Consider the following 16,870-nt stretch of genomic DNA (forward strand, 5'->3'; position numbering starts at 1 on the left):
GCAGGTTAGGCTGTTAGGTCTGTGTTGTGTCAGGGTTGAGAGTAGTCTTATGTAGAGTTTAGATTATGGTTGTATGGGATAGGGATGTTTCTGCCAGATGACCTATGGTGATCCCTTCCAGCCCTACTACTCTATGACTTCAGTCTACCAAGTGCCTGAGAATAAGACTTCCCTGAAAGCATGTTGATGATGAAATATAAAACATACGCTCTCAAACCTTCCTTTCCTGGTGTCCAACATGGTACTCTAGTTTCATTTCTGAAAATTTTGTGGATTTTGAGCTTGTATGCTTTTTGTCTATGTATTTTTTTACCCTCCATTTTTTCTGACTTTAATAATTTCTCTATTCACTGTGTCATGTCTGTCTGTCTTTTTTATTTTTATACTTCCATTTCTATTCTTCTACTTTGTTCCATTTCAATTTGGAGTAGGCTGCCAACCGCAAAGCTTTTCTTCAGGTTCAAGTACCTCCTGAATACCAGAGTGTTAATGTTATAGGCAAAGTATGTATTATTTTATTTTATTCTGCTTTCTTATTCATTCATTTTGTTATTGCAGGATTATTTTATTGTTGTGCATTTTAAGTATCTTTATCTAAGTACATTTTTAAAGTGATACTTGGCAGGTTCTTCTTTATATAGGAGTTGCTGCCTTGGGTTGCTGTTATTAATAGCTAAATCCTGTAATCTTAGAACACAGTGCTTCTTAAAATATCCTGTATTTTCATCAAAATATTGATATTATATCATCAGGTTTTAAAAATTAAATATTACAGTTGATGAATTCAGGCCTTTGAGCATGCACATAACAGCAAAATGTTTTAGAAACATTCAGCTCCTCTAATGGGAAATTTCCTAAACCTCCTACTTTGGGAAGTTAACTTACAATTATTTTTCTATAACTATGTATCTCTGTAGTTATGAAGGTATATTTCCATGTGTTTGATGTGGGCACGGATTTTTTTACTCTGCTGTAATTAAGAATAAAATCCTTTCTTTTCTGGAATAGGGTTTCCACACCCATATTGCTATAACAATAGAAGTTAAGTTATTCCACTACAGCTATACAGGTTAATTCCCTGGGTAGGAAAAACATTTTAATAATTTTTTTTCCTTTTGATTTCATTTACAAAGGGCAGTGCATTTACAAAGCCGCTGCTATGGAGAGAGAGTAAATTGTACCAGGTCTCTACTTAGCAAAGCTTGTTTCTTTTTACCCCCTTTCCTGGCGTGTAAGATTGGCAGCAGTCTCTCTCCAACTTATCATTTTTTTCTTCAGTCATACTCAGTGTTTGGCCATCTGGGAATTAGGGTATGTCTACTGTGATATATATGGTCAAGTGTTAAAGTTGTCCTCAACTAGCCTGAACCATGAGAGCTGCCATTGCCCATCTACATTATACCTGGTAGCACACACCAAGGTGAGCTTATTGTGGTAATAGATGCATCAGATGTATCAGTTTCCCTTATGTAGCCATTCTAGGAATTGGTTTAGAGAGTATTTGTCTTTTCATCTAGGGTTTTCTCTACTTATGGACAGCAGAAATAGGAAGCAGGGTAGGAAGTGTATGGTCATTCTATCTAAGATGCCATATCCGAGGTCCCTACATTTATTGCTCCTGCACAGTGGTAGCAGTGCTTGCTGCTCTGCCTCCCTGACAGACTCCAACCCGGTACTTTTAACCAACCAGCCAGAACCAGCCTATGGAATCCGGGGCTGTCCCAGCCAAGCTGGGACGTATGGTCACCCTAGTTTTAGAGATAACCTTAAAGTTGATTCAGATTAACAGTAGAGGGCTTTGGTGACTGTATTGCACTTCACTGTAGGGACCTGTAACCAAATAGACAGTGTCTTAGAGGAACTGAAAATCCCCTTTGAATTTGCATAAGAGTTCATTATTTGCCCCAGTCAGGTCAAAGATCCATTGTGATAGACATTGCTCAAATAGATAATAAAAGGCAGTCACTATTCCTGTACTGCAATTGTAAACTTTTAAGACAAATTGTGACAGAAGAGTGCGGCTGACATAGGAGATGAGATAATGTTGTTATAAACTACCAATGGTTGATAAAGACTGTATTTCTTTTTTCAATAATGCACATATATAAACAGAGCAGCCTGCCTAACATCATCATTTGGTACTGTTCTATGGGCATGGCAATGGGAACAGAACAATCTCAGTTATAGACGAAATGTGACACATTCACCTGGAGCCATCCTGGAAAGCTTTAAACAATAGTTATTTGGAGACAATATTGTCTGCTATTGGTTAACTGGAGGTGCATTGTCCATTATATCAATAGATATTAGTTGGCTTGGATGGTGAAGGAGAGCATGCGTTGTGGTGGGGCTCTGGCTTTGGAAAGCTCTTAATACATGGATCATGACTTCATTGCAAAAAACGAACAACAAAAACAAGTTAGCTACCTTGAGTAAAAAGCCCAGGGAAGGCAAAGCAAGTTTCTCTTTAGCACAACTTAGTAGGATGAGCTAAAGAGTATAAAGAAGTTCTAAAGTTTGACTTGATCTGCAAACTTGTACTCAAATTACACCACTTGACTAACTTGATACTGGAATGTACTTTTCTTTGTTGTTAGTTATTCTCACAAGACACTAAAATAGACTATTGCCCCTCCAGGAATAGTTTGTAAAATTGTTTTAATTTATTTAGAGGTGAGTTCTTGAGGTCATTTACTGATGAATGATATCTCCTTCTGCAGCTAAGTTCTGTTGCCGTTACTGTTTTTACTTATTTTGGTAGACAACCTAGAGTCCTTTTATAGGATGTTAATATTTCTTATTTGAATTTCATTTTACGATGGCTTCATGAATGGCATGAAGTTGAGCAACTCAAGCTCAACTGGGATAATAAATCTTTTGGTCTCTTCCTCTCAGTCCTTCTTGCTACCCTTGCTTGATAAAAATAGATAACACCACTATCCTTCATGTCACTTGGGCCTATAAGGGCATCATTCTCATTTCAGGTTATGATTAATTCTTATCAATTCTTTCTGTATAATATATCTAGGACAGATGTGTCAAACCTCATTTGGGGCCTTGAGGTGGATCTGGGCTACAGACCTTCCTGTGAGCCAGATCCATTCTGGGGCACAAGGGCTGCTGCAGTGGCTGCCATGGCAGCAGCTGCATAGGGTCCAGTGGGAGTGGGAGCAATTAAGGGTTCAGCAGGGGCCGTGCAGGGTCTGGTAGTGGTGGGGACAGGGACAGTGCAGGGTCCAACAGTAGTTGGAGCGGAGGCAATGCACAGTCTGGCAGTGATGAGAGTAGTGCAGGGTTCAGTGAGTTTGGGGATGGAGGAAGTGCAGTGTCTGGTGGCAGGAGAAAAGGGTTTGGTGGGGACAGCAGGAGTGCGGGGTCTGGCAGCAGTGAGCCAAGCTCACTGCTGATGGCCATGCCCAACAGAACCAAAGGGCCCAACTTCTTTGGTACCCTCTGGTAGCCCAGTAGAGAGGCTCCATTGGACTGAATGTGACCCGTGGAACATATATTTGATGTCCTGATTTTAAGATACTGACTTTTCTATCCATCCATAAAACAATCTCATGTCCAGACTCTCATTATCTCAGTTTCTGATTCATCATTTCCTCTTTCCTCAGCAAATGCAGCACTGCCTTGTTTGTATCCAGTTGGAATGTTGTCACAAAGATGATTCTGCTTTGTCACTGTGGACAATATCATCCCCTGATTCTGCTTTATTTTTCACTTCAGGCATAAGCTGAATGCTTTTGCTTTCAAGGCCCTTCACAGCAGAGCTGTAACTAGCAGTTTTGGCATCCTGGGTGGGAGATGCTGTATAGCCCCCTCCTACCTCCCCATCAGAAAGAAAAAATCACTCATGCCTCAACGCATATATTTGACCACTTTTTAAAAATAACCCTAGAACCTACAAAATAATGTGCTTTACATTCAGCAAGATGTGTTATAGTAGATCCTTCAGGTTAGCAATCATGGAAAAATCTGTGTTACATTACTTGTATGACTTGTTGGAAAAAGTAATAGTTGAAGTGCCTTTCCAGAAATAAAGGGATGAGGAATTAATTATTTCCTTCAAAGTTGGAAGCAGCCTAGATGCTGTGTGAATTTGATGATAAAAACGTAGAAAAGATGAGAGGCTCAATGAGAAAAGCAAAAATCATATTTTGACACTGACTTTTGGCAGAGGCAAACTCATTGATCACTTTGTCACCATTAGTAAGTGTTCATGGTCAATGGACAAATTCATGATCAATGGGCAAAATCGCCAAATTAGAAAGATGCTCTTGCCCCATTGTAGAATGTGCATATGTTTTCACCAGCTTTAGCTTGCTGAAGTTCCTCTCACAGGAAATCATTGTTACTGATAAGTTCATAAAACTATGTTACTTCAGAATGTCTTTGGGCCACCACCATATCTAAAGCAAGCTCAAAAAACAGACAACTTCTAAATTTATTTGAAATGATGGCCATCATAGCTTACAGGGACAGCTGTGCCTCTGTTTGCCACCAGTTTCTCCAAGCACATGACTGATGGCTAGGCCCAGGAGTTTTGTCCCAGTTTATCATATCCTATTGGTAAGCTAGGTAGACTTAGTTTCTTCAGACCCGAGGAGGTGCTTGAATGTACAGCTTTGAGATGCTCTCTCTTTACAAAACTTGCTCCAATCATTCTGTTTGTTATATTAGTGGGCTTTGGCTGTTCTGAACAAAACTATTTTTTCAATATAGTTATGAGGTTGCATGCAACATATGAAATCATCAGAGTTAACTAGTTGGGCATTGTCCCTTAGCAACTTCCAGCTGTTTGTTGGAAGGTGATTATATTTAAAACCATTTTTTTCTCATCTTGCTTGTCTTTCCTCAAAGTTTCCTATTAAACTAAACCAAGAAATAAACAGTAAACATCTCAATATCCAGGTCAACATATGTTGCTTATAAATTACTATACTTTCTCACATACAACATACACCTTCCCCCCACCCCCTTCCCCCATTGGGATATGTGATTCAGCAGGGAACCTGATTTTCTGACTGGGATAGAAGCAACCTGTTGATTTCTGCTTCACAGCACAGTAGCTGTTGCATTACTATTCAGGCTTAGGGAGTCCATTGACTTAACACCTCATTGTTCTTCATGCCAAAGGTATTAATGATGGTTTCTCCTTTTTTAATTGGTTTGATGTGCCACTAATCAAGCTAACTTTCCTCAGGGCAATTTTCCTGTCTGCCAGCTGCTTCTGGTCTCTCTTCTTCCATTTCACAGCCTTGGAGACTCTTTAGCTCTTTTTAAAATTATAGATGCACCCATGGAGATGAGTTTTGGCAACAGCTACTGTTTCAGCTTTAGTTAAGCAGGTCAGAGAAGGCGAGTAAACTGAAGATTAGGCGCTGTTCCTGCTCTATGCAGCCACAGCTCTGGGGGAAAAAATTCATTTTTCTTCATTGTACTTTTCAAACACATGGTATGTATTCCTGTATTTACTTGAATCCAAGATGACTTTGAATTTTAGATGACTTCCCCAATAATTTAATGTTATATATGCAAAATTATAAATTTATTATAATTTTCCATTTATGGAAGCTAATTAGTCGAAGGTCATCTTAAATTAGTCTCTCTACTGCTGTGGCAGGGAAAGCAGAGGCATGGGGCAAGAAGCCAGAAGCCTGCCCCTTGCTTCCCCTGCTTGGCCCCCTGTGCTCCCTGCCTCCCTTCTCTCTACATGTCCCCCTACCCCTTGCCCCCCTGTGCTCATGGCTGACCCTTGCTGCTTACCTTCTGTTGCTTCTCTCTGGGCCCAGGGCAATCAACATTAGTGGCCCTAGTCCAGCCCCTTGCTGCCTGGCCAGGCAGCAGCAGCAGTTTTAGCCCTGGCCAGGTTGGGGCTGGAGGAGCCAGAGCAGAAGGTAAACAGGAGGTGGGGCAGGTGCCACAGTCTCCCTGCACTTCACAAGGCTGTACAGGCGGGTCTTGCATATGTGACCCCTCCTTCCATGTGGTCTCCACCATGCTCCCGTGGCTGCAGGACACCCTGCCCCATTGCATGAGCCACCGTGACCTGGGTCAGGTGGTAGCTCAGCTCTAGCTTCAGATCTGAGCCCAGGGCCAAAGTTGGAGCTGAGCCACAACCTACCCCAGGTCAGTATTACATTATAAGATGAAGCTTTTTTCCCCGTGTTGTTTGGGGGTGTAGAAAATCTCATCTTGGATTTGAGTAAATACAGTATATTCCAGGTATGTTGTATGTGAGAAAATATGGTATAAAGCTGCTTTAATTCTATCTATGAAAATGCAAATGTGTGACAGTGAGGATCAGAGGCCATGGGAGACAATATGTGTGAGACAGGTAGGTGGGGGGGGAGAGGAAATGTTGACGTGGTGGTAGAATGTAGCTGGTAAAATGTAGAGAGGTGACCTGGGGTTATCGGATGGCAGGCAGGTTATAATCCATTTGTGCCTGAAAGCTTGCAAAGAATAATTTTTCCAACTATTTAGTTGGTTTAATAAAAGATACCACATTTACCCAAAGAACCTTGTCTGCCTATGTCCTTAGACCAACACAGCTACAACCAACACCCCTGAGACATTTGGGGTTGGCAATCTATAATACATTCTTTATGAAATCATCACCTACTTTTTTCTTACCCAGAACAGCAGTTATTGGTTTGTAACTTGAAAATAATTTCCACAGATTGATTTGGATATGTCAGACATCTGTAGCTGTTAATGAATAGAAGTAGTACACACACAATTGTTAGTATCTTGAGCTTGGCCTCTTCACTAAGGTATATGTGTCTGGTGGCAGGAGGGAATCATGCTTTCTGATGAAGTTACAAAGTTCCAGGCCAAAGATGACATGGGAAAATGTCCCCATTTCCATGTGGCAACTGCTGTTGTTTCAGTCGCACACAAACAAACAAAAACATTAACAAAATCTGACTTTTGGATTAATCAATAGGTTTATGTTTAGATGTACCAGTAATGCAGGAAAATGTCTCCTTACCTAGGAATTATTGGCCTTGGCATGCCTGGCCAGGCTTAAAGTATCTAAGTTGAGTGTGCAGAAATGTTTTGAGGTTTTATATTTTATGTTCTACTGAAAAGAGTGGAGGGGAAAAGGGAGAAATGGAGCCATGCAAAATTGGTTTACTTGGGTAGCTGTAAGTGCTCACTGTTGTCTCTTAATTAAAAGATTCCGAATGAAGTGGCTCCATCCAATCTGAGCATGTTTACTGCATCCATTTATTTTCTTAATATGTTTGTTTTTCCTCCTAGGCATCCAGTGGGAACTACTATTTCATTCCCTATATAGTAACACCTTGTGCCGATTATTTTTGCTGTGAAAGCGATGCCCTAAGGAGAGCCTCTGAGTACATGCAGCCTAATTGGGACAATATCCTGGGACCTCTGTGTGTTCCACTGATGGACAGGTTCATCAGCCTTCTCAAGGACATTCATGTTACATCATGGTAATTTTACCTCACTTGCACCTTGCTGCCCCTGAATAATCTTTTCTAGTAGGGGAGGGCCATCTGAACCAGCAGGGTTTGATTTTGTGTTGCTTAATTTTTTGCCAAAAGAAATAGATTAATTTACTGTAAACTGTACCACAGTCTTGCAGCTGTTGTAGTAAATTAGTTGTGTTATGACAGCAGTGATTAATACATACTTTCCAGAACTCAGTAAATAAAGTCAAAACTGCTGACACAGCCCTTGGAAAGCCAAATGTAACCTGTATGGCTTGTAGTTGTTACAAGAAAAAGAGTTGTATTTCAGTTTCTTTACAAGCCTTGAAACCAAAGACCATGTGTTTTTCAGCACCAGATCAGGTGTGCACACAGTATGGTTTTAACTCTGATTGACTTTTTAGTACAGGATTAGTACTTCTCTATCACTTGACTTTCCTACCCACCACAGTACTACATATCCCCTATATTATTATAGAGTAAAATTGCCAAAACCTCCTGCCAGTTTGTGAGCAGCTGCACAAGGGTGAACACTGGTTCCAGCTTGCTGTCATGGGGAGAGAATTTGACACCTATCTTGTAGCACAGTGTCTTTATGTTTCTATGCCTCCATGCAATGAAGTTCTGGCAAAGAAAATCAGCTTTCCCAATTCTGGAGGGCTGATTTTAAGGAGAAGATGTTTGGGTGTGTGAGTAAAAATGGTATTCACAGAATGATGGTCTGGGATCCAGGTGCCCCACAGTGACTAATGCTACTTGTTTAGTAACACTTTTTGGTACCCCTCTGTTTGTTAGGTATTGTCTGCTGCTGCCTATCCTGCAACTTTTCGCATTTCCAAATGAAGATATACTGTAGTTTTTGCTTTTGTTGATGCAAACCAGTCCTACTTCTCCATCTATTAACCTATAGCAACAAGGCAGCTGCTACATTATTGCATATATTCCATGGGGTGGATAAACTACCTGATACTTCAAGACAGCATCTTTTCAACAACGGTGATTATTCAGATTGTGCCTCAGTTGCACACAAGCTTGATTTGGATCCATGTATACCATGGTTTGAAAATGTGCAATACAAACTTAAATAAGGTTCTTCTAAGTATCTATCCTTGATGACTACAAGGTTCTTGGACTGCAACCATACTCTTGAGCTGAGTTGGCATCATTCTGTGGAGCTCAGATTTAAGTTAATGCGTTTATGCACTATGACAGCTGCTATGAAATACTTGGTTCCTGAGGTTTCCTAGATGTATTTTATATTAATTTGACAGTAACTGGATATAAAATTATGTTTTGACTTTTCTGTTTGGTCTGTTTCATTCACAAGCATATTAATAAGGAGAGTATGAGGATTTGCGTGACTCATTCAGTATATTGTTTGTTTTGTCGAGGAACTTCCAGTCAAACTCTAATCTTAAAAAGCTTTATAAAGTGCCTTAGTCATTTCTGATAATGAGATTTTAGGTGAGAACAGACAGAACGTTTATACTGTCTTCCGTGTCCTTAAACTACTTTTAAAACTTCATGGACAGATGACACAGACTTGTAACCAGTATCCTTGATTGGTGTGTCAAATCACCCTGTGATAAAAGTGGTTTAAATTTTTATTGTCAGTTAGTATGTCCATGTCAGCTAAAAAGAATCACATGTGCCTCCCCCCCAGGATTCAGCTGACCCCCTCTCTAACCTGTCCTGCTTTGGAGTCAAAGGTACCACATATGGTGTACCCCTTTATATATCAGGTGCAAAGAAATGACATCAATTGATTCTAAAATCATAGAATCATATATAATTAGGGTTAGAAGGGACCTCAGGAGGTCATCTAGTCCAACCCCCTGCTCAAGGCAGGACCATCCCCAACTAGATCATCCCAGCCAAAGTTTGTGTAGCCAGGTCTTAAAAACCTTCAGGGATGGAGACTCCACCACCTCTCTGGGTAACCTGTTCCAGTGTTTTACTAACCCCCTCATGAGAAAGTTCTTCCTAATATCCAACCTAAGCATCCTTTGCTGCAACTTGAGACCATTGCTCCTTGCTTTGTCATCTGCCACCACTGAGAACACTTTAGCTCCATCCTCTTTTGAACTGCCTATTCAGGTAGTTGAAGGCTGCTATTAAATCCCCGCTCAGTCTCGTCTCCTCTAGACTAAATAAGCCCAGTTTCCTCGGTCTTTCCTTATAAGTCATGTGCCTCAGCCCCCCAACACTTTTTTGTTACCCTCCTCTGGCCCCTGGACTGACCCCTGGGGCACTCCACTTGATACCAGCTGCCAACCAGACATTGAACCATTGATTGCTACCCTCTGAGCCTGATGGTCCAGCCAGTTTTCTATCCATTTTACAGTCCATTCATCCAGCCCATACCTCTTTAGCTTGCCTACGAGAATGGTATGGGAGTTTGTATCAAAAGTCTTGCTAAAATCAAGGTATATCTCATCCTCTGGTCTCCCTGCATCCACAGAACCAGTCACCTCATCATAGAAAGCAATTAGGTTGGTCAGGCATGACTTTCCCTTATGAATCTATGCTGGACTTGCCCAATACTGTGCAAAATGCTGCCTGGGTATCTGAATGAGCACATTTGCTAGTTCTGTGAATCCTTGCCAATGATGACACCTTATAACTGTGCTTCCTCTGTGATCCTAAATAAGACTAAGGTGAACTTTTGATGTGGACTGCTTGGAGAGGACACAGTGTGAGGGCAGGGCAGGGCAGCAGAGATCCTGGTGAAAGTCCAGCCCTCTTCTACACAAAAGCCCAACCCTCTTCTGCACCATGAGTTATCCTACATTGAATCATGGCAACTTGGGCAAGGGCCAAGACATCTGTACTGACATCAGTTGACATCCAGCTTCCCTCAATTCAGCCTGTCAAAACACCTGCTGGCTTAGGTATCAATAATATAGGTGAGGAAATTTAGCATCAAAGAAACCTGTGTCTCAAAAGACCCTCAAATATTTACATCACACCTTTGTGTGCACTATAAACTGATTCTAGTGAAAAGAGCCATGAAAATTGTTGCTGTGGATTTTATGTGCATCCTATGATATTTGTGAAGTAAATGACACAGTCAGCTAATGCATGATTTGTTTCTGCTCCACTTTATTTTATTAGCACTATTATCTTTATGTCTTTTTAAAGATGAGGTATTTTATTTTATTTATATCACTGTCCACTCCACTCAGTGTGCCACTTCAATGCTCCCTTTCTGCTTTCTTCCTGATAAAGACATAGATTACTGTGTTTATTTGGAGGAATGACCAAGCAAGGTAAATTAAAGACTAATTAAAAATTATAATATTTAAGAAATATTTGTAATGAGATAATATTAAAGCATAAACTGGAATACATGACTCATTCTGATAAGGAAATGTTACTGCTCTTTGGTAGAGTAACCAAATCTTTTATTTAGAAAATTCTAACACTTGTTTAATATATTCATTATTTAGTGCCTATTATAAGGAAACACTGTTGAATGATATTAGAAAAGCTAGAGAGAAGTATCAAGGAGATGAATTGGCAAAAGAGCTGGCCAGGATTAAACTCCGCATGGATAATACTGAAGTCCTGACTTCTGACATTGTCATAAATTTACTTCTTTCTTATCGAGATATCCAGGTATGTTCCTGAGGAGAAAATAACTAAGATTATTTTCTTACTGGGGTTCACTTTATGTTCGTTTTAAGTCTTGATTTCCTGCTTCTCTGGGATTAAAATAAATTAGTGCCCAAATTCAAGGACATATGACACAAATTCCAAGTGTATTGTAGAATTGTGTATTAGAAGTATTAGCTGTTAGAATTTTTAGAGGGTTTTAAGCATAGTCTCTGTTTAGTTTTCCTGTCTCAGAGGAGGGGTATTCACTAGGTCATGGAGTAGCCGATCTGTGGAACAAATGGCATGGCCAGCTTCTGTATGCGGCCAGATTAGGGAGGGAGCAGGCAGCACAGTGGTAGATAATATAGGGGGGGCAGAAGGCAGAGCATCAGATCAGGCAAGGGAAGGGAATTGGAGTGGCACTCAGGGAGGGAGCGGGGTTTAATTTGTGGCCTAGCTGTCAAAAATGTTGGCTCCCACTGCCTAGAGGACCATATGAGGTCTCTTTCATCCAAATATGTCTATAACTTCCCTGTTGCTACACCTTTTCAGTCTAGAAAAAGTATTTTATTTAGTTTTCAAGTTTTTAATCCAAAATATAAGCAGTTGGACACTAAGGAAAGGGATTTGCTGTGATTTTAGTATTTGCTGCAAGAATCTAGACCTGCCATATTTCAGTATGGCTACAAAAAGGAACATCTGTTTATTTAAAACAGAAAACCTAAATAAAACCTTTTCAGTACCTTTTCCTTAAAAATATTTTTTGTTAAAAACAAACAAACAAAAAGGCTTCTGTTGCCATACTTCCTAACTGTCCATCTGTGTGAGGAACTTCCTTCTTAATAGTTATTTTCCTTTATTCTTTAAAATACAGCATGAGTTGTCCTTACAGCAACACTTTTGTCTCCAAATTAAGTATCCATCAATTGTAATTGAGAGAGAGAGAGAGAGATCACTACATAGTTTTGCATTTTTTTAGGGTGTTGTTGCACACTTAGCACATGTTTTATTTAGATAGTAGTAAGCGTTAATATAACTTAAAAAGTTTCCTGAGCAGTCGCATCTTAATGCTTCCTATGATCTAAATATAGATGTTAGTACTAAACTGGAGTCTTGAACTGGCTCTGGTACAATCCCAGGGCAGAGACTGAAAATCTGAGGGGGCTAGGATCAATGCTGGCACCTCATGGGAGCCATTTCAGCACTTGGGTGCAATGTGCGGGCTGAGAGCAACACTGGCATGGCATGGGAGCTAGTCCTACTGCCCCTACACTGTACCCAAGCTTTGAACTGGTCTGTGTGCAGGCCAGGTGCTAGAATGGCTCTGTGCTGTGCCAGTGTCACTCCCAGACCCCTCGCTGCACTGGAGCTTTGAATCGGCACAGCTCTGGTGTGGTGGTATCGGGGCTGGCAGCCCAACAAATTTGTTGGGCACCCCGCTACTCCACTAGATCCTTTCTAGTTCAAGTTTCTAGTGCAGTGAGGAGGCTGGGAGCCTGACAAACAGCTTTGTCAAGTTCCCCTGCCCTCCACCCCAGCACCAGAATCCCTTGATCACATTGTCTCTGTGGAGCAGATGACCATTAGGTCAACACATGTTAGGTAATCAGATCTGGAGATGGTCCTTACTGGCAAAGGCCTGACTTCACAATGCTACAGTGGCACTTAGCTTGCGCTTCACTGCTTGAACACTTGGACACTAGTGCTATAAGTAGTCAGCACATGCTGAGTATAATGGGTAACAATACACTTACTCTCCATTTTGAGCACCCTTTTGTCCTATCACAGTACATTCAATTTTAGTTTAATAACATGTGACTAACTTTATGCTTGCTTCATTAGCTTTAGGCATTCTCTCTTATTCTATTGTAAGCTGTTTTTACTAGATTCATAGATTCATAGATTGTTAGGGGCTGGAAGAGACCTTGTAGATCATCAGGTCCAGCTCCGCACCCCCCGCACAAGGCAGGAAGACAACTAGGGTTAGGTGATCCCAGTGAGGTGACTGTTCAGTTTCCTCTTGAAAACTTCCAGCGTAGGTGACTGCACCACCTCTTGAGGGAGTTTATTCCACAGTCTGGACACCCAGACTGTGAAGGAGTTTTTTCCTGATATTAAGCCTGAAGTGGCCTTCTTGGCCTGGGCCACAGTGCTTGGTCATTATTACATAATTTGATTAAACTTCCAAGTGAAGATGAGGTCTGAAAGGGCCAGATTCATAGCTACTGCTAACACTAATACCATCCAATTGCAAATTTTATAGAATGCTTTGGTTTAGTGGTGCTTTCTGTGATTGATTGTGGATTTTTCTTACACTATATTAGGACTATGATGCTATGGTGAAACTGGTGGAAACATTGGAAATGCTGCCTACTTGTGACTTAGCTGACCAGCATAATATTAAATTTCACTATGCATTTGCATTGAATCGGTAAGAATAACTGTATTTTTATATTCCCTGTAGGTGTGTTTATATGTGTGCAAATACGTTTGAGGTGTGTGAGTAAAATCTTTCTCCTTCACCCCTTCCACACATGATATCTATAAGATAAATGACTTTGCTGCAACCAAGTGTTTAGTTGTAGCAGGACAACTTTTAAATAGGACTTTCAATTAATCACAGTTAACACGTGCAATAAATGCATTAATTGGTTCTTGCATTAATTTTTTTAATGCATTAATTGTGGACATGGCTTTGGAGCCCATGCCTTGTCTCTAATTCACCGCCTCTGGGCTGCCCAGTGGGGAAGTGGTGGCAGCACAGAGGACTGCAGGATGCGGGTGTGCACACAGAGACAAGCAGCTACAGCCTGCACAATATATGTAGAGCAGTGCCACGCTGGGAAGTCTGTGGAGGGGGAGAGGCCAGGGGGAAAGGCGTGGGGTAGGGAGCAGGGGAGGGGCAGGGGCAGGTGCTGGGGTGAATGGGGCCCTGGAGCTGTGGCAGGTCATGGGATGGAACTGTACGTGGCTTGTCCAGTTGCTTGGGGGGTGGGGCACGGCTCCCTGCCACAATGAACACCCTTAGGGGAGACATGGAGGGCATGTGTCCCCCAGATACGTGCATGGGGCAGAGGCAGGCTGCCTGCTGCGGGTTGGGGCTCTTCACCCTGCTGCCCTTGCCTTGGGAGCCGCACGACACCATGTTGTGCCTTCTGCAGCTGGGCAGACTTATCTGCTGGGCAGTGTGTGTGTGTGTATGTGTGTCACTCCCAAGCCACAGCTCCACTCTCCCCAGCCCTGTTGCTGCCTCTTACTCCTGGCCCACAGTACCCTGCATCCTGCAAGGGCATGTGGCCCACCCCCCCGCCCAGGCTCCAAACCCCACATACATTCCCACAGCCCCCCATACCTTCACAAATTCCCCCACTACCCCACTCTCCAACCATACAGAGTACCTGCATAATTTTGCATAATTTTGAGTTTTTTTCTGTGGACAATTTTGAGTTTTTAGCTGTGCAATTAAAATTCCGGTTAATTGCAACTAATTTTTTTAATCGTGCAACTAATCATTACCTTTTTTATCATTTGACAGACGTACTTTTAAAGTTTTAAAATCTCAAAGGATCTTTCAAAAAGTCACCATCTTGTAAAAGAGACTGACACAACATAATTGATCTCATCTAGAACCCACTGCTGTCAATGGGAAAACACCCATTAGATTCAGTGGGTTTTGGATTAGACTCATACTACTTATATGCTTGAGTTATTGGTTACCTCCATTTCTTAATAGTTAGTTTAGCAAACTAGAATCATGAGTGAGTTATTTAAGTAATAAGTAACAAGTAGTAATTGAATTGCAACTCATGAGTCATAATGGAGGAAGTAAAGCTCATTTGATCTTGATGGTTTTTACCCTCTCCACCTCCCCTGGAACAACAAAGGTAGATTTTCTGTGTTCTCTCTATATTCTTCTGAGCTGTTTTAGCTTCCCATAGCATTTACTCTATGCTGGCTACTACGTTTTAAATTCTTTATTTTAAGAAAGCTTTTAGCTTGCTTTATGAAAAACAGGGCTTATCCAAATAGATAAAAAAAGAAAATACAAGAAATCTGATATTGTTTGAAATCACAAGCATGAGTGGCAAAGGTAGCTGATTAAATGTAAAATGCCTAGGTGAGTCGTAAGGCTTTTGAGTACTAATATACTTCATTCTCACTAAAGATTAGCACTATGTATTACATAGATAACATGCATTACAGAAGATTATGACCTGACCAACTAATAGTTCTCAAAAAATACTTTTCATTTGGGAATCCACGTCAAATGAATCTTGTTTCAGTGGGATTCCACAGCCATCAGTGGTAGACCTGGGAGTAGTGAACATTTATTTTCAGCAATGGCTGTTTTTTGGTAGAATCTACAAACGGACATCAAGATTGGGAAAGGGATAAAAAGTTATAAGGAGAGGGCAGTAATACAGAGTGAACCTACTGGAATGATCCCATTTGAACAAGATATGTTAGAATTCAGCCAAATACAAGATTGTACATCCAGTAAGAAAGAACACAGGACGTGTCTACAGAAATGGGGAGAAGGCCTTGTTCTGGAGATGTAAAGGATTTAGGGGTCAAAGTACACAAACAACTAAATAAGGTTTTCCAATATGAGGCTGTGGTAAAAAAAAAAAAAAAAAAAAGGCTAATGCATTCCTTGGATGTATGCATATGGAAGTAATGAAGTAATTTTACTTCTAGACATGATATTTATCAGACTGATACTGTTAGCTGTGTACAGTTCTGGGAAGAGTACAGAAAAGAGAAATAAATATTGTATGAGGACTGAAAAACTGTACAGTGAGAGACTTTTAAGAGACCTATTTACCTTATCAACAGGGATCCAGGTATTCTCTGATGATAAAAAAAAAAAAAAAAAGAATCCTCAATTTTTGGGTTAAGAAAGTAACCCAAAATCCACATTTTTCCATGATTAAAATGAAGTGCCACAAATACATATACATATATACATATACATACAATATGTATATGTATATATGTATGTATATGTGTATATATAGATGCGTGTGTGTATATGCATGCATGCCTTCGGGTAGCAAGGGGCATAACCCCATGCCACTGCCCCTACTGCTGCCAGTGCAGCATGGGGCTCACAGCAGCAGCAAGGAGCTTTCTCACGTGACTCTCCTCTTCCCTGCTGTGTGGGGTCCTGCCCACCAGGCTGGGGAGGCCCAGGGGGAGGGCAGCAGGGCAGGGAGCCTAAGTCTGCAGCAGGCAGCCTGCACTTGCCCCCACCCCACCTCATGCATAGATGTGGGGGGCACGGGTTCCCCCTCCCCCTGGGAATACGTGCAGCGGCAGGGAGCTGGCTCCACTCCTGTCCCCTGGATGAGCCTACCAAGGCCCTGTGGCAGCCCCAGCCCTGGTCAACTCCCTCCCTCCCTATGTGGATCCCAGTTCTCTCCTTCCCCCCCACCCAATGTATGTGTGGGAGCTGCTCTCTAGGCTGCCTGGCAGCCATGTGCATATACATGTACATGGCACCCCTTGCCTGACTGCCCTCCTCCCAGTCTCCCCAGACTCTCGCAGGCTGGAACTCTTGTCAGCCTGCAGACGGCTCTTTGCAAAAGAGGAAAATCTGCATTTTTCTCAGGCAAAATAATAAATCTACAGTTGTTTCTGTTTTTCCATGAGAAACGGAAAACCTAGATATCTGATAACTACTGTGCTCCAGAAGCCTCCTGTGTCTTATGTATCAGCATCCCCACACTTAAAAATGATGGTGGAGGCGCTTGAACTGAAGCTTATCGAACGAGCTTTAGTTGAAGCACCCCGCCACCATTTTTAAGCTCAGG

At 41.5% G+C, this 16,870-nt stretch overlaps 1 protein-coding gene across 4 annotated transcripts in view; it reads left to right on the forward strand.

Moving 5' to 3' along the window:
* Positions 1–16,870, forward strand: part of MAP3K15 (mitogen-activated protein kinase kinase kinase 15) — a 164,496-nt gene that overhangs the window by 59,404 nt on the left and 88,222 nt on the right. For all 4 annotated transcript variants that reach the window (XM_059720882.1, XM_059720881.1, XM_059720880.1 and 1 more), the window contains exons 4-6: positions 7,270–7,463; positions 10,910–11,078; positions 13,382–13,488. In XM_059720882.1, the coding sequence (XP_059576865.1) occupies positions 7,270–7,463; positions 10,910–11,078; positions 13,382–13,488 (470 nt within the window). The remainder of the gene's footprint in view (positions 1–7,269; positions 7,464–10,909; positions 11,079–13,381; positions 13,489–16,870) is intronic.

This window comes from Alligator mississippiensis, chromosome 1, assembly GCF_030867095.1.
Source record: "Alligator mississippiensis isolate rAllMis1 chromosome 1, rAllMis1, whole genome shotgun sequence".
Taxonomy (NCBI): Eukaryota; Metazoa; Chordata; order Crocodylia; family Alligatoridae; genus Alligator; species Alligator mississippiensis.